This window comes from Nyctereutes procyonoides, unplaced genomic scaffold, assembly GCF_905146905.1.
Source record: "Nyctereutes procyonoides isolate TBG_1078 unplaced genomic scaffold, NYPRO_anot_genome, whole genome shotgun sequence".
NCBI classification, from domain to species: Eukaryota; Metazoa; Chordata; class Mammalia; order Carnivora; family Canidae; genus Nyctereutes; species Nyctereutes procyonoides.
The window spans coordinates 38,722,702-38,750,665 of NW_026575024.1; the positions used below are offsets into that span (position 1 = coordinate 38,722,702).

General features: G+C 37.5%; 1 protein-coding gene across 7 annotated transcripts in view; it reads right to left on the bottom strand.

Annotated features, from left to right (window-relative positions):
- Positions 1-27,964, bottom strand: part of TASP1 (taspase 1) — a 321,618-nt gene that overhangs the window by 95,146 nt on the left and 198,508 nt on the right. For all 7 annotated transcript variants that reach the window (XM_055345390.1, XM_055345382.1, XM_055345355.1 and 4 more), the window contains one exon: positions 7,242-7,315. In XM_055345390.1, the coding sequence (XP_055201365.1) occupies positions 7,242-7,315 (74 nt within the window). Of the gene's footprint in view, positions 1-7,241; positions 7,316-27,964 lie in introns of those variants that run through there.

Here is a 27,964-nt window from a genome sequence, read left to right on the forward strand (position 1 = left end):
TTCTGACATTGAAGTGTAATCCAGATTTTGTAACTCTGTGGGAGAGAGCCTGTTTCTGATTCTTTCTTTTGAGGTGAGGTTTTCCTTCTAGTCATTTTGCTCAGTGCAGAGTGGCCAAAAACAAGTTGTATTGGAACACGGGGGAGTATCACTGGTCCGTCCAGCTGGTCTTCTGGGGGAGGGGCCTGCTGGGCTGATTTTCAGGTGTTAGCACTTGGGGGAGCTGCTCTGCCCCTGCCTGCTGCCGGGCTCAGCGGGGGTTGTTTACCCCGTGGGGCCCCAGGAGGAACAGCCGCAGTTGCTATGGCAACTCTGGAAGCCTGGATTTAGCCTCTGCAGGAACTATGGGGCTCGGGGCTCTCGGCTCTCCGTCCGCAGGGCCTGGAGGCTCCGGGGCGGGGCCGCTGATCTGCTCAGCTCCGGGCAGGAGCGTCCTTGCTGTCCTGGGCCCTCCCGGCCTCTGCCTGTCCCGGGGGAGGCCGGATCCTGGGCTGTGTCCCGGCGCCCTGTGCTCCGGGGCCTGCGCTGTTGGATTCGCGCTCCCGCCCCGCAGCCCCCTCCGCGGTGCCGCCGCCCGAGCCCCTCGGAGCTGCTCCGGCCCCGCCGTGCGCGCTGCAGCCCTTAGGGAGCTCGGCGCACTCTCCCGGCGCGCAGGTGTCTGTTAGTGTCCCCGGGAGCCCGAGGGCATCCCCGCCCTCCTGGGTCCTGCTCCAACTCCCTGCGAGCCCCTTTCCCCCGGGAAGGTTGGTGCAGCTCCTGCTCCTCCGGGACGGGGCTCTCCCGTCCTGGGGACACTCGCCCCGGCCTCAGCCCGGCTCCTCGCGGGGCCCCTCCCCCTCGGAGGCCTTTTGTTCCTTTATTTCTTTTTCCCCGTCTTCCTACCTTGATAGAAGCGCGGACTCTTCTCACTGTAGCGTTCCAGCTGGTCTCTCTTTACATCTCAGGCCGAATTCGTAAATTTTCAGGATGGTTTGAAGGTTATCTAGGTAATTTGGTGGGGACAGGCGATTTGGGGACCCTGCTCTTCCGCCATCTTGCCCCTCACCCCTGAGTTTCTTTTTCTTCAGAGGATTCATAAATTTTTTTTATGATTTATTTATTTATTTTAAAGAGAGAGAATAGGGGGAAGGGCAGAGGGAGAGAGAGAATACTGAAGCAGACTACCCCCTATAAGTAGGAAGCCCAATGCAGGGACAGTTCGAGGATCGTAAGATCATTACCTGAGCTGAAATCAAGAGTTGGCTGAACCACCCAGGTGCCCCAGAGGACTCATGATTTTTATTGTAGGACAGACATTGCACGTAAAAGAACAGTAAATTATATTTAAAATAGATAATACTTATCCTAAGAAAATGGCAAATTCCCTTCCTCTAAGTTAGGACTCTGAGTCAGTCTAATCTCTAGGTGAGCTGGTTCTGGGCTTTGTGGAAGTTTTAGATTTAGTTCACTATTCTGAGGTCTGGATCAGGAATTTCCCTTATGCAAGGTCTGGGATTTGGGCCCTGATGAGACTCCAAAGATTTCTCTGTGTCTTATAATCCAGCTGCCGGTAATCTAATCATGGGAGATTTATCATTGTTTATAGTGCAGTCACCAGATTTCTGGGTTGCTTAGGTTTCTCTTTGCTCTGAAAACCTCCCCCAGCTTCCCATGCCATGACATATTTCTTCACTCTGTTGCCCAGGCACTAGCATTCAATAGTATGCTGCCTTGCCCTTGAAAGTCCTGTATACCTTGTAGGAATAAGGAGGAGGGTTTCTTTTCATTTCTTTTCTTTATTCCAGCCTTCTCTTGTAATTGCCTTGCACTTGATAAAGGGCCACTATACATCAGGGAGAGGTCTCTCAGTTCTCCTGCCTTACCTCCAGTCTTTCTTTGGCTACTGTCATGTACTTGGTGCAAATCCTCCACCCCTTGATTAATCACTCTCAGCTCTTTGCCATGCTCCTAAGCCCTTGGTGTGCTCATTTAATGAAGGCTTCATAGGGAAGAACTGGTGGTGGGTGCAAGACTCACCCTGTGACTGGGGCTTCTTAATATTTTAATCTGTCACACCAGCTCACATAAGGCTACAAATAGTTCATTAAAAGTTTGGCTGGCTTCTCTTTATATTTTTCTATGTCAGTTTTACTCCTCTTCCTACTGTTCTGCCAGAAATAAATCAGTCAAGAGTTTATTTATTTTTTCTCCTAAAAGTCTCTTTCTGGGACTTTGTTAAGGTTTTTCTAGCATATTCATAGCTTTTTGGGGTGATTTTTTAAATTTATGATTTTATAGTTCATCCAGCTCATTCTCATTGTTGGGAGTAGGAGTAAAAGTCTCTTCAACTTAAATTTAGAGAGGGAATGTCTTTCTTAATTTTTTGATAACTTCTTCTTGTCTACCTTTCATTTTATATGTGTCTTCCTCCTACGATTTTATTAGAGAAGTTAAGCCTAACAAAAAACTCTCAGGAATCCCATCTGTTCTATCCTTTCTAAATAGATGTTTACTGAGATTTTTTTTTTAAGCCTGAGACACTATCTTCAAAAAAAATGAAACATGCTAGATACTACACTGAGATTGTAAAAATTCTACTGAAAACTGAATAACAGCATAACTGCTTATGTAATCTGGAATGTAGAATTTAGGACTTTGCAGACTGGAGGCAAGCATCCAGGGGTAACAGGTCATAATATATACAAATATCTATAATACATACAATATATCCATAATATACCAAGGACTTCATAGAATCCAGTCATCTGTATTTAGAGAGATAGATTTTCTTTGTTGTTATCATACTTTATCCCAGGAAGGACTGAAGGCATAGTAAGGTATTCTTATTCTCATTCTACAAATGAGACCTCTCAGATCCCAAGAGGCAGAGTGAACACACCAAGTATGAATTATGGAGGAAGAACCCAAGCTCCAACCGCCTGGCACTGAACTCATTCCAACACTTACTCACTTCAAAACTAATTGAATGTACAATAATATCCAAACGTGATACATTTTTAAAATTTTCTATACAAAAATAATTTCAAAATTAAAGAATAGTTCAAGGAACAGCCATACTTACTTTACTCAAGTTCACCTATTGATAACATTTTGTTCCATTACTTTGTAATTTACTATCTAACCATCCATCCATCCACATATTTTTTCTGAACCATCAAGAAGACATTGTAATATTATGGCCCTGTATCCCCAGATACTTCAGTGTGTATTTTCTAAGAGTGGGGATATTTGTTTCTATACCACAGTACAGTTATAATAAACAAAGTAAACAATGATACAATACTTTTTTACTATCTAAAAATTGACCTAGCATTTGTAACATTTCCCCCCTCCCATATAAGATCCAGTCTAGGATCAAATATTGCATTTAGTTGCCAATACTATAGTATTTAACCTGGAGCATTTCCCTCAGCCTTTGTCTTTTATGACATTGACAGTTTTTGAAGAATATAGTCCCTTTTTTCTTTCCTCATAGAATGTTCCTCATTTTAGATTTGTCTGATGTTTCCTTGTGATTAGATTTAGGTTATACACTTCCAGATGGAATACTACAAAAGTGATATTGTGTCTTTCTCAGGTTATCACATCCAGAGACACATGATGTCCATCTGCTCCTCACTGGTCACGTTAATTTTGATCACAAGGTCAAGCTGTTGCCTGGTTTCCCCATTATATATTTATTATTTTTCTCTGCAACTAATAAGAAATCTGTGAGGAGACACATTAAGACCATAAATAGCCTGCTCTTCCTCAAGAATGAATTTTTATGGGCAGCCCGGGTGGCTGGGAGGTTTAACACTGCCTTTCAGCCCAGGGCCTGATCCTGGAGACCCAGAATCGAGTCCCACATCAGGCTCCCTGCATGGAGCCTGCTTCTCCCCCTGGCTGTGTCTCTGCCTATCTCCCTCCCTCCCTCCCTCCCTCCCTCTCTCTCTCTCCTCTCTCGTCTCTCAAGAATAAATAAATAAAATCTTAAAAAAAAAGAATGAATTTTTATAACAGTAGTTTCACTATTGTTATAAAAAAGTGACCTCCATATAGTAAAAGAAACCTAGGTTTCACTTATTACACTTGAATAAGTTCCATGCCAGTTTTAACACCTGTTTTATTACAGTAGTCCATGCACATTGGGTGTTTATTAAAAATTGTTCATTACTATCTGGGTAGGACATAGGCAATCTGATTTTTAAATGCAACTGGTATCAATGCCCTAATTTTGGTTTAATAAAAAAAAAACCTCTTTAACTTATGCTACAGAATGTTTAGAAATTAAATGATATAATTGAAAGGATGTTCTATAAAAAAGAGAAGAAAGAAATTTATAAAGAGCCTACCTCTATTTATTCAAATTGCATATGGATTCTTGTTACAATAATATTTATTATCCAGCATTTTTAAAGCAGTATGATTCTGAGGTGAGCTTAACTTCAAGGCTTTGGACTGAACATAGCTGGCTTATGTAAAATGTTCGATTGGCTAGGTGGCTTTAGTTTCTGTGTTTGGTAACAAGAAGACCATAGTTTTAAAAAAGAAAAGGAAAGGAAAAAAACTTTTTAGAAATAGTTTTTAAGTTTAAAAAATGTGTGCATTTTGTTGTTGTTTGGTTGTGGGGTTTATAAAGATGCCTTCTTTCACATTTGCTACCAAAGATCTCAACATCATGTGAGAGCATGTTTCACAGACCAGTCATCATGCTGAACGGGCATGCCATTAATTCAACAATTTTTTTCATAAAAATCAGGAAATCAGAGGAGTAGGCCGAAAGCTTACTTTCTCTACACTTTGCTATTGCCCCTTTCTCTTTTGAGCCCAGCTTCTCATTTATAACACTGTCTTACTTGCAATACAATAAAATTCCAGCCTTTATGACAGAAGAGATGTTTTGTTTTTTTTTTTTATCAACAGAATTCAGCAGCCAAAGCATTAGTGTTTTTTGTTTTGTTTTGTTTTTTTTCTTTCTTTCTTTTTTCTTTCTGGAAAGCATTTGTAGCCACAGGGCTCAAAGGAGGAAGAAAGGGAACAGGATTAACTCTCTGCAAGGAAGGTCAAAAACATAACTTACAAGTGAGGCAAGAGGAGCAGCTGTATCTGTTGGCCCAATCAAGACTACCAGCTGGAGAATTTACCAGCAATATGAAAACCACGTCCACCAGATGTCAAGCAATGCGACTATAGGCCAAATGTCTTTGGGCTCGGTGCAGGACTCTCCATTCTCTTTACTACTCATATTTCATGTTAAATAGTAAGGTGTCTCCCACAGACAACCAGCAGGGATAAGTAGAACATTTCCACACAAAGGACTTAATAACATGGTGGTATCCCCATAAGACTGGCTTCAATACTTAGGTCTAGCTCATACATGTTCTTTTGTTAAAAAGCAATTTTAGCTCAGAATCAATGTGTAAAAGGTGAGAAAACTTAAAACCTTGTAAGCCATTACTGTGGCTTATCAAGCTTATTCTATATTTGGGAATGGTTTTGTTATTGGGAAGAAAATAATGTTCTGAAAATACTTATTTGAATAACCATTTTCTACTCTTTCTTTAAACCTATGCTGTTCAATATGATAGCTATTTCATCACATGTGGCTATCTAAATTAAAACTAAGAAATTTAAATTAGGTTTAAACTAATTTAAAATTCTGTTCCTTAGGCATACTAGCCATATTTCAGGTGCTCAATAGCCACATGTGACTAGTGACTATCCTACTGGACAACACAATATAAATATAAAACATTTCAGTCATCACAGAAAATTCTATTAGGTAATATTACTCTCAAGTCAAAAAATCATCTTTTTTTTTTTTTTTTAAGAGAGAGAGAGAGAAAACAAGCACAACCGGGCGCAGGGGAGGTTGAGGAGTGGAGGGAGAGAGAGAATCTTAAGCACTCCTCCAAGGTCAGCACAGAGTCTGACACAAGGCTTGAACTATGAACATGAGTTGATGACCTGAGCTGAAATCAAGGGTCAGATACTTAACAGACTGACCACCCAGGCGCCCCTCAAAAGTCACCTTTAAAACAAGCAACTATAATTTTCTTCTGTATATACTATGAAACAAAGAAATCTCTGTGCCTTCTCTTATGAAATAAGTCTACTAGTGGAATATGAATATTGTACTAGATGAAGGTAACACAAAGAGGAAGAGAACTCAGTTGAATACTGTTACAAATAAAAGCCAATCTTTTTCTGATGAAATGCTCTTGTACACTCTACTCACAGAAGCCTTGTGATGTTACTGGCTTGCTGGCTTACTGAGCACCTGAAATATGGCTTGCTGGATAATATAGAGGCCAGACTGGATTCATTAGTTAAATGACAAATAAATAAGCAATACATTGACATGTATCCTTAATTTGTCACATGTATCCTTGATTTGTTAATGATTCAATCTATATCAGACATTAATATCATAAGATTCCTTACTTTTATTTCCAAATGTGCAAATAAATTATATCCTTTAGAAGAGACTACCCAACTACATAGCTTTGCAATTGAGGCACTTTAATACCAAGTAAACATCATATGCCACAGCTGTTTCTAAAAATTTTATGAACAAGAAGAACATGAGGCCAATATAAACTAAAATCCATAAATTATATTTCTTACTTCCAGACTCACCCATTGTGGATACAGGGAAACCAAGAAACACATGAATAGCTGCATATGTCTGTGTGACTGTTGTGACTCACTGCGGGACACATGCCGCAGGCGTATGCCACAGAAGGCATAGACTGTTGACTCTGCCCACAAGGACACCATGCCAGGGTGCACCAGAACACACCAGAGCACTAGACAAGTCATATGTGCAAGCACCTGAGCTAATTCCACCCTCACACATGCAGGATGCTGTCTAGGCACTTGGCTTTACCTGTTTCCTTGATCTATTCCAATGCTCCCGCAAAACCACCCAGCCCTATCAGCCCATCAACTCTCTTCCCATTTTCTCTTCCCAATTCCCAGTTTCTTCTTTTCTAGCTATTCACAATGAATGAGGAAGAACAAGATGAAAAACAAAGGGGAGGTAGTGCTTCCTAATCTCCTCTGCTCTGTCATCAAAAGCTAAAAAGATCTGCTGTTTTTCTTTGGGATCATTAACTGTTCTTAAACAGGTTCTCTTAAAGATCACAGAGCTACTGCCCAACAGATGCTGAAAAAATACATTTTTATCAACCTTACTGGTTAGAGGTTCATGCGACAGCTGCAAGTTTTTCAAGTTATGCCCCAATTTTCCCACTTACCTTGGCTTTCCCATCCTGGGCTGACATATATCCAACACACATGCTCTCTGTCGTGTGGCTCCACAGAAATTCCACTACCATGGAAGAGAACACAAATAGGCACATTCAGATCACAGATGGAAAATAAATCTTTGCTTTTTAATAGAACAGTTAAAGATAGCTTTATATTTTAACACACTTAGTTCCCTACTTTCCATTTGGTCCTTCATAAATGTCAAGATGATTTAGTACTCAAAACTGTGTAATGCCATTTACTGTGAAATGAAAAATGTATTTCTTTCTTGTCAAAACTTATGATTATTACATGTAAAATAAATGCTCTTCTGTTTGAAACTTGTAACCTTAAACACACACATGCACCACACACTCATACATACAGTACACAATGATTTAGCACATGTAATATTCCATAACGTAGTTTCCTTTAACACACACACAACACACACACACACACACACACACACACACAGTCCTGGTTTCTAAATACCATTCTCCATGAAAAGGAACCAGGATTCCTTGGAGAATGTTCGTTCCAGGGCTGGGGCAAAGAAAATATAAAATGAATCTGGAACATCTTACTGTGCCAGAAAATAAGGAAGTGCTCAAAGAATGATGACAACTTAACAAAATGACCCAGACATCAGACTGAAGGGGCTCTCACTGGCCAAATCAGTGACAATCTAAGTATCAAAATAAATAATGATAGTAATGAATTATCACTACTGAATAAGAACCAAAAAGCTCATACTAATGCAAATAAATAAATGAATAAATAAACGGGGGAGAAGAGAAAGCTCTTCCTTGAAGCAGAATGCCAACTAATACAGAAGAAATAACAAGTTAGAAAACCATCATGGTTGCTAAAACTAGTAGGTGCCAATTTGAAGAAAAGCAAGCTATTTACATAGTCTCAAAGTATCTTTCCATAAAATTCTTACTAAATGTAAAAGGGGAAAGTATAAGTTCACTGTGGAGAAACCAATGAATCTCCATCCCTCCTTAATCAAATGATCAAAACTCACATCACCAATTAAGAGAACATCAACACCACATGCCTCCTGCTAAGATACCACACGACACATCACCATTTCTGTGGTACTTCTGCCCAAACTGCAGAACCCAAATTGCTTGAGGAAATACCACACAAGTCTGATACAGGAACACTACTAAATAACTGGTTTGAACTCTTCAAAAATGTTAAAGTCAAAACATACAAAGGAAGTTGAGAAACTGTTCCCATTTAAAGGAGATATGACAACTAAATGTAATGTGCTATCCTGCACTGGTCTAGGAGTACAGGATGTCATAATGACGTTACTGAGACAATTGACGATTTTAAAAAGAGACTACAGATTAGATAATGCTGTATCATTATTAAATTTTATGATTTTCATAATTGTACTGTAATTATTTAGAAGCATGGCTTGTCCTTAAGATATATACACTGAAGAATTAGGAGTAAAGATAGCTAACATCCATCTTGCCTTCAAATAGTTCAGGGGAAAAAATGCACACTTCAGTGTGTGTGTGTGTGTGTGTGTGTGTGTGTGTGTGTGTAGAGGGAAGAAAGGAGAAGGAAGGACTAAGGATAGAAAAACAAATGGGGGAAAATAAAAACAACGGGTGAATCTGGGTAAAAGCTATTCTTGCAACTTTTCTGTAAGTTTGAAATTATACTTTAATAAAAAGTTACAAAAAGAAAAATACACAAATATCAGAGAGACATACAAAACCCTGTCACCTTCAAGTATTTATTTTCAAAATTCTATGGTTTTTTTTAAAGGCATTTTTTAACTTTTGATGTACTTCTCCAACAAAAATTTTAAAATTCTCTGATAATAAAACTGCATTGCTCAACATTAAACTCTCTGAGTCCCAAGCCATCCATCTGTTTATATCTCTGAGCTAATTAAGCCTGAAGACAAGTGTTTGAGTTGAGACACAACTGTGGGATCAGTGATTCTAGACTCTGAAGGCTTTGCCAGACATGTGGGGAAGAAAGAAGCAGTAAGGGGCAAAACTGAGTTCCTCAGATACGTGGCTCACTCCCTCATCATTAATTAATTATCAAACCTGCCAACCTGCTCAACAGACGCTCTGCTGAATAGTGTAGGAAAAGAGCGTCACGCAATGAAGCAAGTTCTCCCCACCAGATGTTTTTTCTTCCTCACACATCTGCTTTGAACTTCAAAAATCTTGAAGTCCAGAGCAAGGTCTGGGATATTCTAAATTGCCTAACAGAGCAAAGGCATTCAAGTCTTACTGAATTTCCTTAAAGTAGTGACAAAGCAATTGTATTTAAATACAAAGTTGAGGCATTTCTAAAATTGTGATTTCTCCTTATGCCCCAAATGTTAAGGTGGCTCATGAATTAGCCATGGGACAAAAAGTACATGGAAATATGGTTGATCTAATTATGAAAGTAAAGGATAAGAACATTGCACTTTATTTTTTTTTAAAGATTCTATTTATTTATTCATGAGAGATGTAGAGGAGAGGCAGAGACACGGGCAGAGGGAGAAGCAGGCTCCATGCAGGGAGCCAGACATGGGACTCGACCCTGGGTCTCCAGGATCCTACTCTGGGCTGAAGGCAGCACTAAACTTCTGAGCCACCAGGGCTGCCCTACACTTTATTTTTTTAAGACACAAGAGTGCTTATTTTAAATGCATTACTCTCTCTAAAGATGTAGCCTCCGTTAAGGAAATGTAATATACAAAAAATTTAAAATTATGAAACAGGATATATTGGGTACACTGACTTCATTAAATAATTGTTTTTAGGGGATCCCTGGGTGGCTCAGCGGTTTAGCACCTGCCTTTGGCCCAGGGCACAATCCTGGAGTCCCGGGATCGAGTCCCACATCGGGCTCCCGGCGTGGAGCCTGCTTCTCCCTGCCTCTCTCTCTCTCTCTCTCTATCATAAATAAATAAATCTTAAAAAAAATAATTGCTTTTATATTGAAGGGTTTCTACACATAGTTTAGGAGTTCTTAAAAGTAACTGTCTAGAAATTCAGTTTTTTTTTAAGAAATCAGTTTTCATTTACTCTTTTCACAAACATTTATTATCAAAAATATATTTTTACAATGTGCATTGTATTGACATACTATTTTTAATACCTATAATTCAAATATGTATGTATGAGTTACTGGTTCAGACTAACACAAAAAATCAACAGAAATCACTTATGATTTAAATTATAGAATGCTTTTGGAAATAAGTCCTATTTATCGAAGTGTATGTCTTCAATTTAACAAAATATTTCTTGGTCAAGGCATTTAGGAAAGCAGGAGAGAGAGGAACTAACATTGAGAATCCATCATATGCCAGGCACTGTCTTTTGTAATAGAACTCAGTAAAGCCTGGATGGGAAACCTGAGGCTAAGAGTAGGTAAGTAAAATGGCTTAGTTTATTTTGGTAAGTCCACAAACTACAATTCAAACTGGACTTTTAGATTCCAAAACCTGGTAACCCTCCATTGTTCTACTGCTTTGAAATTTATACAGCTTGGAATGAACAATTTATAATCAGTGTTATAAACTGAGAGGATTAAATTCATTAAAAACAACAAAGAACCAACAAAATATCAAACACAATACAATTCTTAAATATCTCTTAAGAAAAGCTGTTATTTTTATTATTTTCTTAGAATTTCTTTTAATTTTTATTTAAATTTTAGTTAGTTAATATACAGTACAATATTGGTTTCTGGAGTAGAATTTAGTGATTCATCACTTACATACGATACCCAGTGCTCATCACAAGTATCCTCTTTAATACCCATCATTCATCTAGCCCATCCCCCATCCACCTCCTTCACTGACCCTCAGTTTATTCTGTATTCAGTCTTTTATGGTTTGTTTCCCTATCTCCTATTTCCTCCCTTTCCCATATGTTCATCTGTTTTGTTTCTTAAATTCCACATGAGTGGAATTATATGGTATTTGTCTTCTTTGAATGACTTATTTCACTTAGTATAATACAGTCTAATTCCATCCACCTTATTGCAAAAGACAAGATTTCTTTTTTGACGGCTGAGTAATATTCCACTGTATTTATATACCACGTCTTCTTTATCCATTCATCAGTTGATGGATATTTGGGCTCTCTCCATAGTTTGGCTACTGTTTATAATGCTGCTATAAACATCAGGATACATGTACCATTTCATATCTGTATTTTTGTATCCTTTGGGTAAATACCTTAGTAATGCAATTGCTAGATTGTAGGGTAGTTCTATTTTTAATTTTTTGAGGAACCTCCATACCGTTCTCCAGAGTGATTACGCTGGTTTGCGTTCCCACCAACAATGTAAGAGGGTTACCCCTTCTCCCCATTCTTGCCAACATTTGTTTTGGTGTTGTTAATTTTTGCCATTCTGACAGGTGTGAGGTGGTGTCTTATTGTGGTTTTGATTTGTATTTCCCTGATGATTACTGATACTGAGCATCTTTTCATGTATCTGTTAGCCATCTGGATGTCGTCTTTGGCAAAGTGTCTATTCATGTCTTCTGATCATTTCTTAACTGGGTTATTTGTTCTTTGGGTGTTGAATTTGCTAAGTTCTTTATAGATTTTGGATACTAACCATTAAAACTAACAAAACCCAAAGGCCACCAAAGACAAAATCAATACATTTGACTAGATTAAAAATGTTTATGGTATTTTCTTTTGCCATATGGGGAAAAAAGTCAAGAGATAAATGACACAGTAGGGAAAATATCTGCATAAAAAATGCTTAGAAAAAGGACTAATTTTCTTCATATATAAAGATCTGCCACAAATCAATGAGAAAAAGACATAAGGAAAAAGTGAAAACTAAAAGGAATATAATTGACTCTGAAACATGAAAAGATGTTCTACATTTCTTCATACTAGAAGAAATACAAAATAAAACCACAAAATACCATTATTCAACTATCAGGTTATCAGATATCAAAAGTTTGAAACAACGTTATGTTAACTGGGGGTGGATAAAAAAAGCACGCTCATTTACCAATTATGGAGGCATGACCATTTGAAAATAGATCCTTGTAATTTGTGGTATTTATGCTCCATTTGGTTACTACAAACACTGAATTAGTAAATACTGAGGAATTGCTCATAAGGGAAATTCAGGGAAAGGTTCCTACAAGCCTCTGGTTACAACATTTTCAAACAATAAGTAACCTTATTTTATATGTTTCTGTATAAGACATCTTATTTAATATATTTTTCTTCTAAATAATTAGATACATAATCTTTCTTTATAACACAGCGGTAGTAAAGAAGAGTTTAACATTTTCCTGACCCTGGATAACCTGCTCAAGAACTTTTTGGTTGTCAGTCTCACAATAATTCCATCCCTGATGCCCTGTTTATTGGTCATTATCTCATGAATCCACAAATTTAGCTACTTTTCCAGCTTTTCCACGACTTTATCATGAACCACATGTTACTTTAGCAGTTTCTGGAGGAGCATCACATACAATTTGATAAATTTCCTCTTCCATTTTCTGGATGTATGACATTGATTCATTAACTTTGAACTCATGGTCAACAGCATTAGTTTTATATATTCTTTATATGTTTTGGATATTAACCCTTTATTGAATATGTCATTTGAAAGTATCTTCTCCCATTCTGCATGCTCTCTTTTAATTTCCCTGATTGTTTCCTTACTATGCAAAGCTTTTTATTTTGATGTAGTCCCAATAGGTTTTTTTTTTTTTTTTTTTTTTTTGCTTTTATTTCCCTTCTCTCAAGAGACATGTCAAAGAAGTTACTGCCTGTGTTCTCTTCTAGGATTTTTATGGTTTAAGGTCTCACATTTAGGTCTTTAATCAATTTTGAATTTATTTTTTTGTGTTTGGTGTAAGAAAGCGGTCCAGTTGCATTCTCTTGCAAGTTGCTGTCCAGTTTTCCCAACACCATTTGTTGAAGAGACTGTCTTTTTCCCGTTAAATATTCTTTCCTGCTTTGTGGAAAATTGACCATATAGTTATGGGTTCACTTCTGGATTTTCTATTCTCTTCCAATGATCTAAGTATCTATTTTTGTGCCAGTCCCATACTGCCTTGATCACTACAGCTTTGTAGTAGAACTTCAAATCTGGAATTGTGATACCTCCAGCGTAGTTTTTCTTTTTCAAGACTGTTTTGGCTATTTGGAGTCTTCTGTAGTGCCATACAAATTTTAAAATTGTTTGTTCTAGTCCTTTGAAAAATTCTGTTGGCATTTTGATAAGGATTGCATTAAATCTATAGATTACTTTGGGTAGTATGTATATTTTAACAATATTTGTTCTTCCAATCCATAAGCATGAAATGTCTTTCCATTTCTATGTGTCTTTAGTTTCTTTCATCAGTGTTTTATAGTTTTCAGAGTACGGGTCTTCCAACTCCTTGGTTAATTTATTCCTGGGTATTTTATTATTTTTTGTACAATTGTAAATGAAATTGCTTTCTTAATGTCTCCTATTGCTGCATTATTATGTATAAGAATGCAAAAGATTTCTGTATAATTATTTTGTATCCTGTGACCTTACTGAATTCATCTGTTAGTTTTAGTAGTTTTTTGGTGGAATTTTTAGGGTTTTCTGTATGTACTATCATGTCATCTACAAATAGTCAGTTTTGCTTCTTCCTTACCATTCTGGATGCCTTTTATTCCATCTTTTTGTCTGATTGCTGTGGCTAGGACTTCTAGTATTGTGTTGAATAAATGCAGTGAGAGTGGATATCCTTGTCTTATTCTTTATCTTAGGGAAAAAGCTTTCAGTTTTTCACAATTGATATGATGTTAGCTGTAGGTTTTCATAAATGGCCTTTATTATGTTGAGGTATGTTCCCTCTAAACCTATTTTGTTGGGTTTTTATCATGAATGGATGTTGTACTTTGTCAAATGCTTTGCCTGCATCTATTGAAATGATCATATGGTTTTTATCCTTTCTCTTATTAATGTGATTAATCATACTGATTTGCAAATATTGAACCATGTTTGCATCCTGGGAATAACACTTGATTGTGGTGATTTTTTAAAATTATTGCTGGATTCGGCTTGCTAGTATTTAAATGAGGATTTTCACATCTATGTTCATCAGAGATATTGGTCTGTTGTTCTCTTCTCTTGTAGTGCTTTATCTTTATGTTTTTGTATCAGGTAACACAGGCCTCATAGATGAACTTGGAAGTTTTCCTTCCTTTTCTATTTTTTTTGGAATAATTTGAGAATAGGTATTAATGCTTCTTTAAACATTTAGTAGAATTCACCTGTGAAACCATCTGGACCTGGACCTGGATCTTTGTTTACTGATTGATTGATTGATTGATTGATTACTGATTCAACTGAATATACCGATTCAATTTCATTGCTGATAATTGATGTGTTCAAATTTTCTATTTCTTCCTGATTCAATGTTGGTAATTCATATGTTTCCAGGAATTTATCCATTTCTTCTAGGTTGTCCAATTTGTTCCCATATAATTTTTCATAATATTCCCTTGTAATCCTTTTTATTTCTGTGGTGTCATTTATTTCTCCTCTTTTGTTTCTGATTTTGAGTCCTCTCTCTCCATCTTTTTTTTTTTTTCATTTTTGTTTTTGTTTTTAAAGTGGGCTCCTGGAACCCTGGGTGGCTCAGTGGTTAAGTGTCTTGCCTTTGGCTCAGGGCATGACCCCCAGTCTGGGGATCAAGTCCTGCATCAGGCTCCCTGCAAGGACCCTGTTTCTCCCTCTATGTCTCTGCCTCTCATGAATAAATAAATAAAATCTTAAAAAATAAATAAACAAACTAGGCTCCATACCCAGCATGGAGTTCAGTGCAGGGCTTGAACTCATGACTCTGAGATCAAGACCTAAGCTAAGATCAAGAGTCAGATGCTCAAACAACTAAGCCACCCTGGCACCCTCTCCCTCTTTCCTGATTAATCTGGCTAATGATTTATCAATTTTGTTGATCTTTTCAAAGAACCAGCTCCTACTTTCATTGATCTGTTCTATTGTTGTTGCTGTTGTTTTTAGTTTATATTTCGCTTATTTCTGCTCTAATATTTATTATTTATTTCCTCCTATGGGCTTCGGGTTTCATTGGTTCTTCTTTTTCTAGCTCCTCTAGGTGTAAGATTAGGTTGTTTATTTAAGATTTTTTTTGCTTCTTGAGGTAGATCGGTATTGCTATAACCTTCCTTCTTAAAACAGCTTTTGCTGCATTGCAAACATTTGGACTATTGTATTTTCATTTTCATATATCTCCATGTATTTTTTTTTATTTCTTCTTTGATTTCTTGGGTGACCCATTCATTGTTTACTAGCATGTTATTTAACTGCCATGTTTTTGTTCTCTTTCTAGATTTTTTTCTCATGGTTGATTTCTAGTTTCATAGCATTCTAGGCAGAAGAAATGAATGGAATGAATTCAATCTCTTTGAATATGTTGAGAATTGTTTTGTGGGCTAATATATGATATATTCTGGAGAATGTGCACTTGAAAAGAATGTGTACTCTGCTGTTTTAGGATGGAGTATTCTGAGTATATTGGTTAAATCCATCTGGTCCAATGTGTCATTCAAAGCCACTGTTTCCTTATTGATTTTCTGTTTGGATGATGTTCTGTTTGGACAAATGTCCACTGAAGTAAGTGGGGTGCTAAAGTCCTCTATTAATATTATATTATTACTGATTAGTTCCTTTATGTTTATTATTTTAACTGCTTTAAGTATTTGGGTGTTCCCGTGTGGTGGCATAAATATTTATAATTGTTCTATCTTCCTGCGGATTCTCCCTTTAATGATTATAGAGTATCTTTCTTTGTCTCTTATTACAGTTTTGTTTTAAAGTCTATTTTGGCCTATGGGACACCTGGGTGGCTCAGCAGTTGAGTGTCTGCCTTTGGCTCAGGGCGTGATCCCAGGATCTTGGATCAAGTCCCACATCGGGCTCCTTGCAGGGAGCCTGCTTCTCCCTCTGCCTATGTCTCTGCCTTTCTCTGTGTGTCTCTCATGAATAAATAGATAAAATCATTTTTTAAAAGTCTATTTTGGCTTAAGGGCACTTGGGTGGCTCAGTTGGTTAAGTGTCTGACTCTTGATTTCAGCTTAGGTCATGATCTTGAGGTCATGGAATTGAGCCCCACATTGGGCTCATGCTGGGTGTGGAGTCTCCCTCTCCCTCTCCCACTGCCTCTCTCCCTCATCAATGCTTTCTTCACAAAAAAAAAAAAAAAAAAAAAAAAAGTCTATTTTGTCCTTCTCTATCCATTCACTTTCAATCTGTATGAGCCTTTAGGTCTGAAATGGGTCTCTTGTAGGCAGTATATAGATGGATCTTGTTTTTATTTTAATCCATTCCATCACCTATGTCTTTTGATTGGAGTGTTTAGTCCATCCAAAATGATTACTGTTAGGTATGCATTTATTTCCATTTTGCTACTTGTTCTATAGTTGCTTTTGTAGCTTTTCTCTGTCCCTTTCTTCTCTTGCTCTCTTCTCTTGCAATTAGTTGGCTTTTTTTAGTGATATACTTAGATTCCTTTGTCTTCAGTTTTTGCATACCTATTACTAGTTTTTGTTTTTTGGTTACCTTTTGGTTTATATATAACATCTTCTGCATTTTGGAGTCTATATTAAGTTGATGGGCACTTAAGTTTGAACTCATTATTTACTCCTCTCCTTCCCACATTTTAGGTATATGGTTTCATACTTTACATCCTTTTATTTTGTGAGTCCCTTGACTGATTTTTACAGATATACTTATTTTTACCATTTTTATGCTTTGTACTTTTCTTACTCTTGCTTATGGTCTTTCCTTTCAACTCAAAGAGTCCCCTTTAATATTTCTTGTTAGGCTGGCTTAGTACTCACAAACTCCTTTAACTTTTGTTTGTCTGGGAAACCATCTCTCCTTCTATTTTGAATGACAGCTTTGCTGAAGAGTATTCTTGGCTGCAGACTGTTTCCTTTCAGTCCTTTGAATATATCATGTTACTCCTTTCTGGCCTACAAAGTTTCTGTTAAAAATCAGCTGATAGTCTCAATGGAGGTTTCCCTTGTTTGTAACTGCTTTCTCTTCTCTTGCTGCTTTTAAAATTCTCACTTAACACTACTTTTTGCTATCGTAATTACTATATGTCTTGGTGTGGACCTCCTTGGCTTGATTTTGCTGGGGGGCATCTCTAAATGTCCTGGATCTAGATTTCTCATTCCTTCCCCAGATTCAGAAATTTTCAGCTATTATTTCTTCAAATAAATTTTCTGTCCTCTCTTCTTTCTCTTCTCCTTCTGGGATCCCAATAACATGAATGTTATTAGACTTGATGGTGTTATTGAATTGTTTGGGGGCCATTTTAAACAGTGAAGCCATCAGTAAAAGCACAAAAATGTGAAAAATGTGGCATTAAACAGGCTACAAAGAGAACACTTCTTTACAGTTATGAAAGCTGAGACATGAAGGCAGAGCATCACCTTGTTCACCTCAGCTGAGAATGTGCATGTCAGGTGACTCAAATTTTTCATCACTCTGCGTGTGCCTAAAAATGACTGTGAAAGTGCTGGGAGTCCTAATTTTGAAATTACAAATAAGTTTCAGCAAATAGGAAAATTAGTAAATTTGAAATCTGTAAATAATGAAAACAGACTATAGTTACTAAAATGACATACTCTTTGATCTAGTAATTCTACTTCTGGGTAATTAGAGATATGCTTTTATATATATGAAATGACATATTTACGAAGATATTCATTGAAGTAGTTTTAATTAGGAAGAAACTGGAAATAGTTCAGTTGCCTATTGGTGGGAGTATACTATATACCATAGTATATAAATAACGATGGTACTCTAGACAGTCGAATACTATACAACAATTAAAAACAAAGGAAGAAGCTCTACTTGGTAGATATGGAACCACCCACATTGAATATTTTTCAAACTTTCTGACCATGAACCACAATATAACCAAACAAAATTTAAAAGTCTCACACATTGTCACTTAGTAAACATATTTCTGTATAAGTGAAATCTCACAAAATAAAACCTACCCTTGGGCAGCCAGGGTGGCTCAGCAGTTTAGTGCCACCTTCAGCCCAGGGCGTGATCCTGGAGACCCAGGATTGAGTCCTACAGCAGGCTCCCTGCATGGAGCCTGCTTCTCCCTCTACCTGTGTCTCTGCCTCTCTCTCTCTGGGTCTCTCATGAATAAATAAATAAAATCTCAAATAAATAAACAAACAAACAAACCTACCCTTTTGCTTACCATGCATTAGTTTATACTATTGGATTCTTTATATTCTATCCACTGTATTTAAAGGATTCTACACATGACTCACTAAATTGACGTTAGACCTCATTAATATAACATGCTTCAGTTTGAAAAAATACTGATTTACAAGATACATAGTTTATCTAACATAAAAGGCAAGGTAGAAGGGCACCATGGATGAATACATTTATAAATCCACAGTATCTCTCAGGAAAAATATTTTAGGAACTGGCAACAGTAGTTGCGCTACTATAAAGAGAACTGGTTGGTTAAGGGAGTTTAATGGAGAACAACCTATTTTTCACCATATATCCTTTCCTGAAACTTCTGAATTTTGTGTTATTTTGGTTTATTTCCTATTTTTTAAAAATGCCCCTAGGAATCTCAATTACCCTTTTAACCTATGTTATCAAGAAGAATTAATTTCTTCCCTATTTAGATTATGACATTCTGAACTTCTGAAATTTGATGTAATGAGATGTTACCATATATTTTTAATTATCCCTCATGAGAATGCTTTATTATGATGTGAAATGATCTAATGCTTTCAAATTGTTTCATGTCTTGTGACTACCTAAAATATACCAGATCTTATAAAGGGCCACAATTTTATTAAGACCCTACATAAATTTACACTGGACACATTTATTTAAGGCAAAGCCTGTTGTGTTTAAAGATCAATTAAAACAAACAAAAAATTTATTCCCATTACAAATTTAAAAATTCTAAAACCACTATGAGTTTTTAAAAATGAGTAGAAAACATTTGTTGTCTCAAGGGCAGTTTATCTCACAAACTTTTATAACTGTCTAATTAAATCCTAAATTATACTTAAAACCTGGCAAAGGATAGTACAAAATTAGCTCAAATATAGTTACCCTAAGGCAAAAAATAAAATGAGTAGCATTTCTTATCATGAGTGACATCTAAGTCTAATTGATTTCTTGATTTTAGGGATTAAATTTGAAATTGTTTCATACACCTAAAATGGAAATTTACGTTAAGAGTATTAAGATATGATCCTAATAATAATACAGCAAACCGGGCAGGTGTTATATCATAAAATACTGGGATTTTTCCTGTGTGATTATCCCATGTAGAGAATCATGAACTGAAGCAACATATAGGATAAATGAATGGTCTGGAGTGACATGTCTGAGCCTGTTAAAGTGTATGTTTCTTTGGCAGTGGCTGGTGACTGTTTACACCTCAACTACTAATTTGAAAAGCCTGTGTTTTAGAAAGCCAAAGCCCAATGGGCACCTGCATGGCTCAGTCAATTGAGCATTCAACTCTTGGTTTCAGCTCAGGTTATGATCCCCAGGTCTTGGGATCTAGGCAAGCATTGAGCTCTGCACTCAGTGGGGAGTCTACTCAAGATTCTCTTCCTCTTCCCCCTCCTCCCATTCACTCTGTCTCTAAAATAAATAGATAATTAAAAAAAAGAAAGAAAGAAAGAAGAAAGAAAGAAAGAAAGAAAGAAAGAAAGAAAGAAAGAAAGAAAGAAAGAAGCCAAAGCCCAGGCACTGTGGAGCTACTGAAAATGACCAGACTATTAAAAGATCTCTATCAGAAAACTTTAAGAACACACAAAGCCATGCTAAAATAGATTCCTAAACATGTGAAAGATAGTCATAGAGATTTGGTAAGTTTCTCTATCAAGTGACTTCACAACACATCATATCACATAAATGTGATGTGGAAAAAAGCCAGCAATACCAACTCTGTTCCAGTGCCAGAGAATGGCTTACATAAGATGTGTTGTGCTGTGCTCCTCAAGAATGACATGTTAGAGGCCCCTGGATGGCTCAGTCCATTGAGCATACAATTTTATTCCTGGCTCAGGTCGTGATCTCAGGGTTATAAGATCGAGCCCCACATCAGGCTCCACACTCAGTACCAAGTCTGCTTGTCTCTCTCCCTCTGCTCCTCCTCCTACTCTCTCTTGCTGTCTCTCAAATAAACAAAATCTTAAAAAAAAAAAAACAAAACAAAACACAGGCTAATGGTATTACAGGCACATCGAAATGGATTTGCACATAATCTTAGAGGCTAGCCTTTGTGGAAAGTTGCACTTAATACATTAAATGCATTAAATAAATGTACCTACAAGTATAATGCTCAAGAGTGGTTCTACTTTTTAGTCTTGGTGTCCTTCCACTATATAAGATAGCCTTCAGCCCCTACGCAAGGCTTTGGCTCCTGGTGACATTTAAATCACCACCTTCACCAGTTAATATTAGAGCTACAAAATTTCTTTACTAGGGTTGCAAGCAAGTTTTCTCTACCAAGTGGATTCTCTTCTCTAACCAGAGAAGCACTCAGCCACCCCTTAAAAAAAAAAAAAATTGTTGTTCTCCAATTGTTGTTAACAACCCCCAGCTGCACTGGCTCCTGCACCCATTTAAATCCCCTCTGCCTGGCTTCACATCCAGACTTTCTTGCAAGGAAAACAGAACTTTAAAATCAGAACCATCTTGGGCTGGGCAGTTGCCAAGTCAGCTGCTGCTCCTTAGAATTAGGTGGAATGACTTACCCTTGGACATTTTGCACAGTGCTTTAAGTTACACCTTACTAAATAAAGATAAGCTCATTTTTAAAAAAAGATTTAATTTATTCATTTGAGACAGACAGAGAGAGCATGAGCAGGAGGAGAGGAAGGGAGAGAAGAAGCAGACTCCGCACTGAGCGGGGAGCCAGACATGGGACTCGATCCCAGGGCCTGGAGATCACAACCTGAGCCAAAGGCAGACATTCAACCATCTGAGCCACCCAGGCACCCCGATAAGCTCATTTTTAAAATGGGAAGAATGAGGAATTGTAAATAGAAGAGCCTCCTCTTATCTCTGTAGTTTTCCCCCGTGGTTGTTAAGTTCTTTATAACCCAGAATGGAGTTTATACAGGGATGCTTTACTGTCCTAACACAGAATCCTTAGGATTCACATCTTGTATGTTCTACTGTGGCCATGAAGTAGCTCTGAGTTGGTTCACCTCTTTGAAAAACCTTCACCACTAAACTGTTTCAGAAGGGATGGAGTTATAGAATCCCAGTTATACTTAGTTATACTAAGCCAAGAAAATAACTATTTTCTCTTTCCAAGGCTCGCTCTGATTTGTTCAAGACTAAAGGATGGTGACTGAAAAGAGAGAGAGTGGGTCAAATAGTAATTCAGTTCTCTTCCTTTTTTATCTTTTGTTTATTTATTTGTAGATTTATTTATTTAAGAGAGTGTGTGCATGAGCAGGAGGGAGGGACAGAGGGAGAGAGAGAATCTCAAGCAGACTCCCCACTGGCAGACCAGTGTGGGGCTCGATCCCATGACCCAAGCCAAAATCAAGAGTCAGATGCTTAACCGACTGAGCCACTCAGGCACCCTTTTTATCATTTTATTGTATTAGAAACCACTGGAAATAGGGGCCACTGGCTGGAACATGAAAGTTCTCTGCTGAACAGAAAAGCATTCAGTGAAACAAATTTTTATTGAAACATGATTTCATTCATTCAACAAATATTTTTTTAGGATTTATTTCATGCTAAAGTGATCTCTATTACCCTTTGAGCAGATGAAAATTGACTATAAAATTTGTCAAAATGTTTTTCTGAGAGTTTTAGGAGAACCACAGTAGTAGGAATTACATAATCACTAGAATTCAACCCATAAATCTTTGTATTCTTTATATCAAATGGAAAATTTTGTGGCCCAAATAAAAATACTACATAGTTAGATTATAGCTAGAACTAATACTTCTTATGATGGACAAAAAAATTACAGACATCTATTTCTAATTTTTTAAAAAGTACATTAGTAATATTTAAGGGTAAAAAAAAGTTCTTTTATAAAGCAGATTATACTATTTGTAATCAATATCTTTTTGTTTTAAAAAACAACTAATTGGGCAGCCCGGGTGGCTCAGCGGTTTAGTGCCGCCTTCAGCCCAGGCCGAGATCCTGGAGACCTGGGATTGAGTCCCACGTCGGGCTCCCTGCATGGAGCCTGCTTCTCCCTCTGCCTGTGTCTCTGCCTCTCTCTCTCTCTCTCTCTGTGTCTCTCATGAATAAATAAATAAAATCTTAAAAAATAAAAATAAAAAAACAACTAATTGTGAAAAATATAAATCTCAGACCACTACCTCAATAGATTAATGCAACCTGTTGTTGAAAAGTTTAAATATCGCATCTGCCTATTTACCTTGCATTTAAGAATAACTACTTAATTTGCTTCTTTCCATCTGATACTTAAATAAGAACCAAAATGCCAGCCTCTATTTTAAGGCTACAGTAAAGATGTAACAATTCCAAAGCATTGCTGAGACACTAAAGAAATACGCTTCCCCCCATCTCCCCTGGTGTTGTATGGAATGCTGTACACCTGAAACTAATATTATATTGTATGCTAACTAATTGGAACTTAAATAAAAATTTAAAAAGAAATGTTTCCAACCGTAACACTGGATGCTCTTATAGAATAAAGCTATTAACATCAGATAAACATCCATCAGTATCTCTTTTCCCACTACCAGCCTAATAGCTAATTTGCTCTCTCTCTGAGAGTTATTTTTATTATCACGTGAGCCCAACAGAATGCCTAATCATAAGTGCTCATAGTGGCATGTGCCATGAAATGGAAATCAGTGATACTGCTGGGGCCCCCAGAATGAAGCTCCTTTGAAGTGCATGTGTTTATGTGTGCTTGCCAAATTTTTAATGTCAGTAAAACCAAAAGGCGGTTTGGAATTTTAACTTACAGTAAAATGACCTTTTATCTTTTTAATGTTCCAGAAAACATCAACTCAATCTAACATTTTTTTTAACTATAGCATGTTTTGGTAACCGTGACAAGAAGAGCACTTGATAAAGAACTTTGCCTGTTCTATAAAAGGTGGGAGGGAATGCCACCTTTAATTCTAACTGGCAAGTGAAAAATAGTTTAGTTTGATAGATGTAAGTCTAAAATGATAGAAGGATTCATTATTCTTTCAAGTAATTATGTAAGAAACTGCAAAAATTCTCACAGAATAAATCATATAACATACTATTTACATAAAGTCAGGCCCACATGGGGGCTTCAAAGATATGGATAATGGGCAATTTCTTAAGCTGGGTGGCAGGTCCACAGGTGTTCATTTTATTATTATTCTTTATAACTTACAAATTTATTACATTCTTTTAAAAATATATGAAACATTTCATAGTTAAGATGAAAAACAGGGAAAAAAGAGGTAGCTGGACAATTAAAAGCAAGATCTCGTACAACACTTAATTATCAGCATAATGAACATATTCCTGGATAGTAAGGAACCTAGAGTTATTCTCTGAGTAAGGTGAGGGTAACTTAATGGAGGAGTAACAATTACCAGATGTGTTCATCAGATGATCAGGCTCTGGCTGGACTATGCACCTCAAATCTTTTTAGGATGAAGGACCCCCAACAGTGGCACAGAGGCCACTGGCCAAACACAGCTTTTTTGCCCCTAAGAGCCCTTATGCTTCCTATTCTGAATTGCTTAAGATTTTCCTTAAATTTATGAAGTCTGTTTCTCATTGATCCCCATACTCACTGCTTCTCAGTAACCATCCTAAGGCAGGGACCCTGAACTTCATTCACAAGGTCTGTCAGGCTCCCAACAGCACTGCAAGGGCAAGTTGTAAGGAGAGAAATGCACCCATATATAGTAAGATTGGCTGCTTAGGCCATACTTTTGCATATATTCTAATTACTTGTTTCCAATTGCAAGTTTAAAACAGAAAAAGATTTATTTTTTCCCACTGGGAGGTTTGATGTGCCTTTGTTTACACAATTATTAACCGTATTATGTATTATAGACAGCAGCCTCAATAAAGCACTTCTGTACAGGCCTGGAAAGCGTATGTAATTGTACTTTAGCAGGTAAAATATATATTGGGGTTTTTTTTCCTCTAAAAGCAGAGAGAAATTAATTCTTTTCAGCTGTTTCACTCCAGGGAGAAGCATTTGCTTTGTGTTAAAGCAGTGATTTGTAGGCTGGGCTTTGCCAGCATCTCATGATCTGAGGAGTGGGAGGTGGAGGGATGGGTGTTGCAAACACATTCACATCCAAACTGTCCTTTTTACAAGGCTGTTTGCAGAGGCTATCTTCTGCAATTCATTTCAACTGTCTCCAAATCTTCTTGTTCCCGGACACTCATCATTAACCAACATTTCCGAGCCATACTGATTTGTGGTTTTATTTTGTTTCTGTTTTTTCAGAGCTTATAAGGATACTTTTTGTGACATTTCATTTTTCTGGAAGAGTATCAATTTAAAATTTCTGCTAAATAATCAATAACAAAATTCCATTTGACACTTAATTCACTCACCTAATAACTAATGGAGCCTATTATGGAGGTTGGTACAAGAACAGTAATTGCCCTCAGAGACTCCTTACTCTGGGAAATGAACAAGGGGTGGTGGAAAGGGAGGTGGGCGGGGGGGGTGGGGGAATGGGGTGACTGGGTGACAGGCACTGAGGGGGGCACTTGACAGGATGAGCACTGGGTGTTATGCTATATGTTGGCAAATCGAACTCCAATAAAAAAATATACAAAAAAAAGAAAGAAAGGCATTTCCTTTCTGATCAAACTTTTCATTACCAAAAAAAAAAAAAAAACAAAAAACAAAAAAAAAAAAAAAAAAAAAAAAAAAACAACTTGCCCTCAAATGGTTCACAATCTGGTAGTGTGATTCTCAGCGGCAGTGGAATTCTGATATTTGGAAAGATATTTTAAACCCCTGGATCCGTCATGTGAGTCACTGGGTCTCAAAGATCTGTGATCTATTCCAGTCAAATAATTGGGCTCAGAAAAAAAGCGTAAGAGGTGCTGGCCTAGAGGGAAGGACAGACACTTTAACACATGTCTAGGATGTGTCATGGCAAGTGTTACAAGGGATGCCAATTGCATGTTGCAAAAAAAAAGCACAAGGAAGGAACAAATCACCTGGGGAAAGGGTTTCCAAAGGATTCCATTAAGATTCATATCTGTCCTAGGTCTTTAAAGAAGGAATATAATTGGCCCAAGGCATTCCAAAAACAGGTAAAAGCATGTGAAAGTTACTGGGGGGGGAGGTGCGGGGGGACAGGACCCTCTGGATGAAGACCAAGCAATTTGGGGGGCCAGAACTGGGGGTGTTGAGGCTGTGCAGAGGAAAAGGACTAACTGGAAATGACAATGAAAGCATGTTCTGGTGTTAGATCTGGGGAGGACTTTCCCATCGAGTTAAGTAGTTCCCTTCTATCTTCTAGGGAAATGACCAGCAGAGGCAGGAGTATGTATGCATCCTCAAGAGAAAAAATGAAAACAGGGAGTGACAGTAAGAGATCTAGATTTTGTCTTCAACACACAGAGAAAGTTATTTGACATTTAGCTTAGACATATAGTAAACGAATTACATATACTTATGTGGCCCTTCTTTTGACCACTATCCCTCTGATCTTGGGCTTGGTCTCTCTAGGTCACAATTAGATCAGGTTCTCATTTTTTACCTTTCTGCTTCAGTGCAGTCTGCTTCTCTCCTGACTGCCCATTTCTGAGCCCACAGTTAGGTTCTCTGGGCTAGCTACAGATGTGTTATTGCAAGAAAAGTCTGGTGACTGTATGGAGGTGGGAGAAGAATAGAGGTAAGGCAGCTAATAAGATGGTCTAGAAAAGAGTGACTAGGGATTGCAAAGTAGGAGGGCACTGATCCCATTTGTCTCATAGGATTCCAAAGAAAAAAACCAGAATCCACTTATGCAATCTGATAGTCTCAGCTGCCTTAAGATGCAAGAGAGCACCTTGATTTGTTATTGTAGCTCTTTAGACAAACTAGAGGCCCATTCAGCAGTGAGAGGATTTAAAAGGTTTGTTAGCCAATTACTTTGGCATAAATTACCCCAAAAGGTAGTGGTTTAAAACAGCAAACATTTACTATCTGTTTCTGTGGGTGAGGAATTCAGGAGTAGCTTTGTTGGATGATTCTTGCTCATAGACCTATACTCTCCCTAATGAGATACAGCCAAAAAATCTACGTAAGGCTACAGTCATCTGAAAGTTCATTCAGAACTAAGGCTATTGGCAAGAAGCCCTAGTACCTTGCTGCCTATTGGAAGGCGGTCACAGTTTTTTGCCATGTGGACCTCTCCATAGTGCTGCCTCAGTGTCCATACAACATGGCAGCTGGTCTTTCTGAGAGTAAGAAGGCAAGACCTTTTTTGATCTAGCCTCAGAAGTCACACACATAAGAAATGCTTGGTTTTCTAATTTACAGACTCAACTTGCACTACAGCAATTCACAAGAATCATACAATACACATCAGGTACCACCCACACCTTCTGTAAGAAAAATTTATACAAAGGGTTAAACTATCACAGTTCCTAGGGATGATCTATAACACTTATATTTAAAAAAATGCTTAGGGAAGAATGGATAAATACACAGCAGTGTATCTGTATAATGGAATACCACACAGCAATGAAAATGAACGACTGCCACATCTAACATGGTTAAATCTAACAGGCTTCACACTGGCTGAACATACCAGATACATATAGTACATATTCTACGATTCCATTTATATAAAATACAAATCCAAGCGAAACTAATCATGGTGTTAGAAGTCAGCATAGTGGTTCATTTTGGAGAGGTAAAGAATGGAGGTGGTTACCAGGGAGAGTTTGGGGGTTGTAGTAAAGTTCTAGCTCTTATCTGTGTGTTGGTTGCTTGGTGGGTTCAGTTTATAATGATTTATCAAGCAGTTGCTATTATAATGTGTATTTTTCTGAATGTATATATAATTAGTTAAAAAGTCAATTAAAAATAACATATAAGTTCCCCTCCTAGCTTATGTGGTACCCTTATGCAAATTTTTAAAAAATGTTCCCTCTGGATGAATGGATGAGAAAAAAGCATCTCAGTGGCACAGGTTCATGCCTTGAGAAATGGAGGACCAGCTGGTTTTAACCCCAGTGGTACACATGGCTAGACACAAAACCACACATCTGGATGGACATCCGCAAATCTGAAAAACACTCACTTGACCCTTCTTCACCACAGCTTTCTGAGGAAGGCAGGACAGATACCCTTATTTTATAGAAAAGAACATGGCATGGAACAGTACAACAGAGGCACAAAGGCGTCATAGCTAATGAGCGATGGAACCAGAACAGACTCCTGACCAGCACCTCTTCACAGGGTTCTGATTCCATGTGGGGAGCGGGAACAGGAAGAAGCTTCTTTCTGTTGGTTATCATGAATGTTGTTATGGGTCAACTCAAATGGTTTGTGGAATACGGCAAGGAACACAGTCTGATGTTCTTAATATTGGGCTAATATTAGTAAATGTTCTAATATTAGTAAAAGGTCCTAGGCTATAAGCCCATTTGAAAAATATGCTTTAACTATCCACTTAAAAATGAATATTCATCTTTTACATGTTTACCTATGTGAAAAGATCAGTAGAACAGGCATGTTTAGATAGCAAAAGAGCAT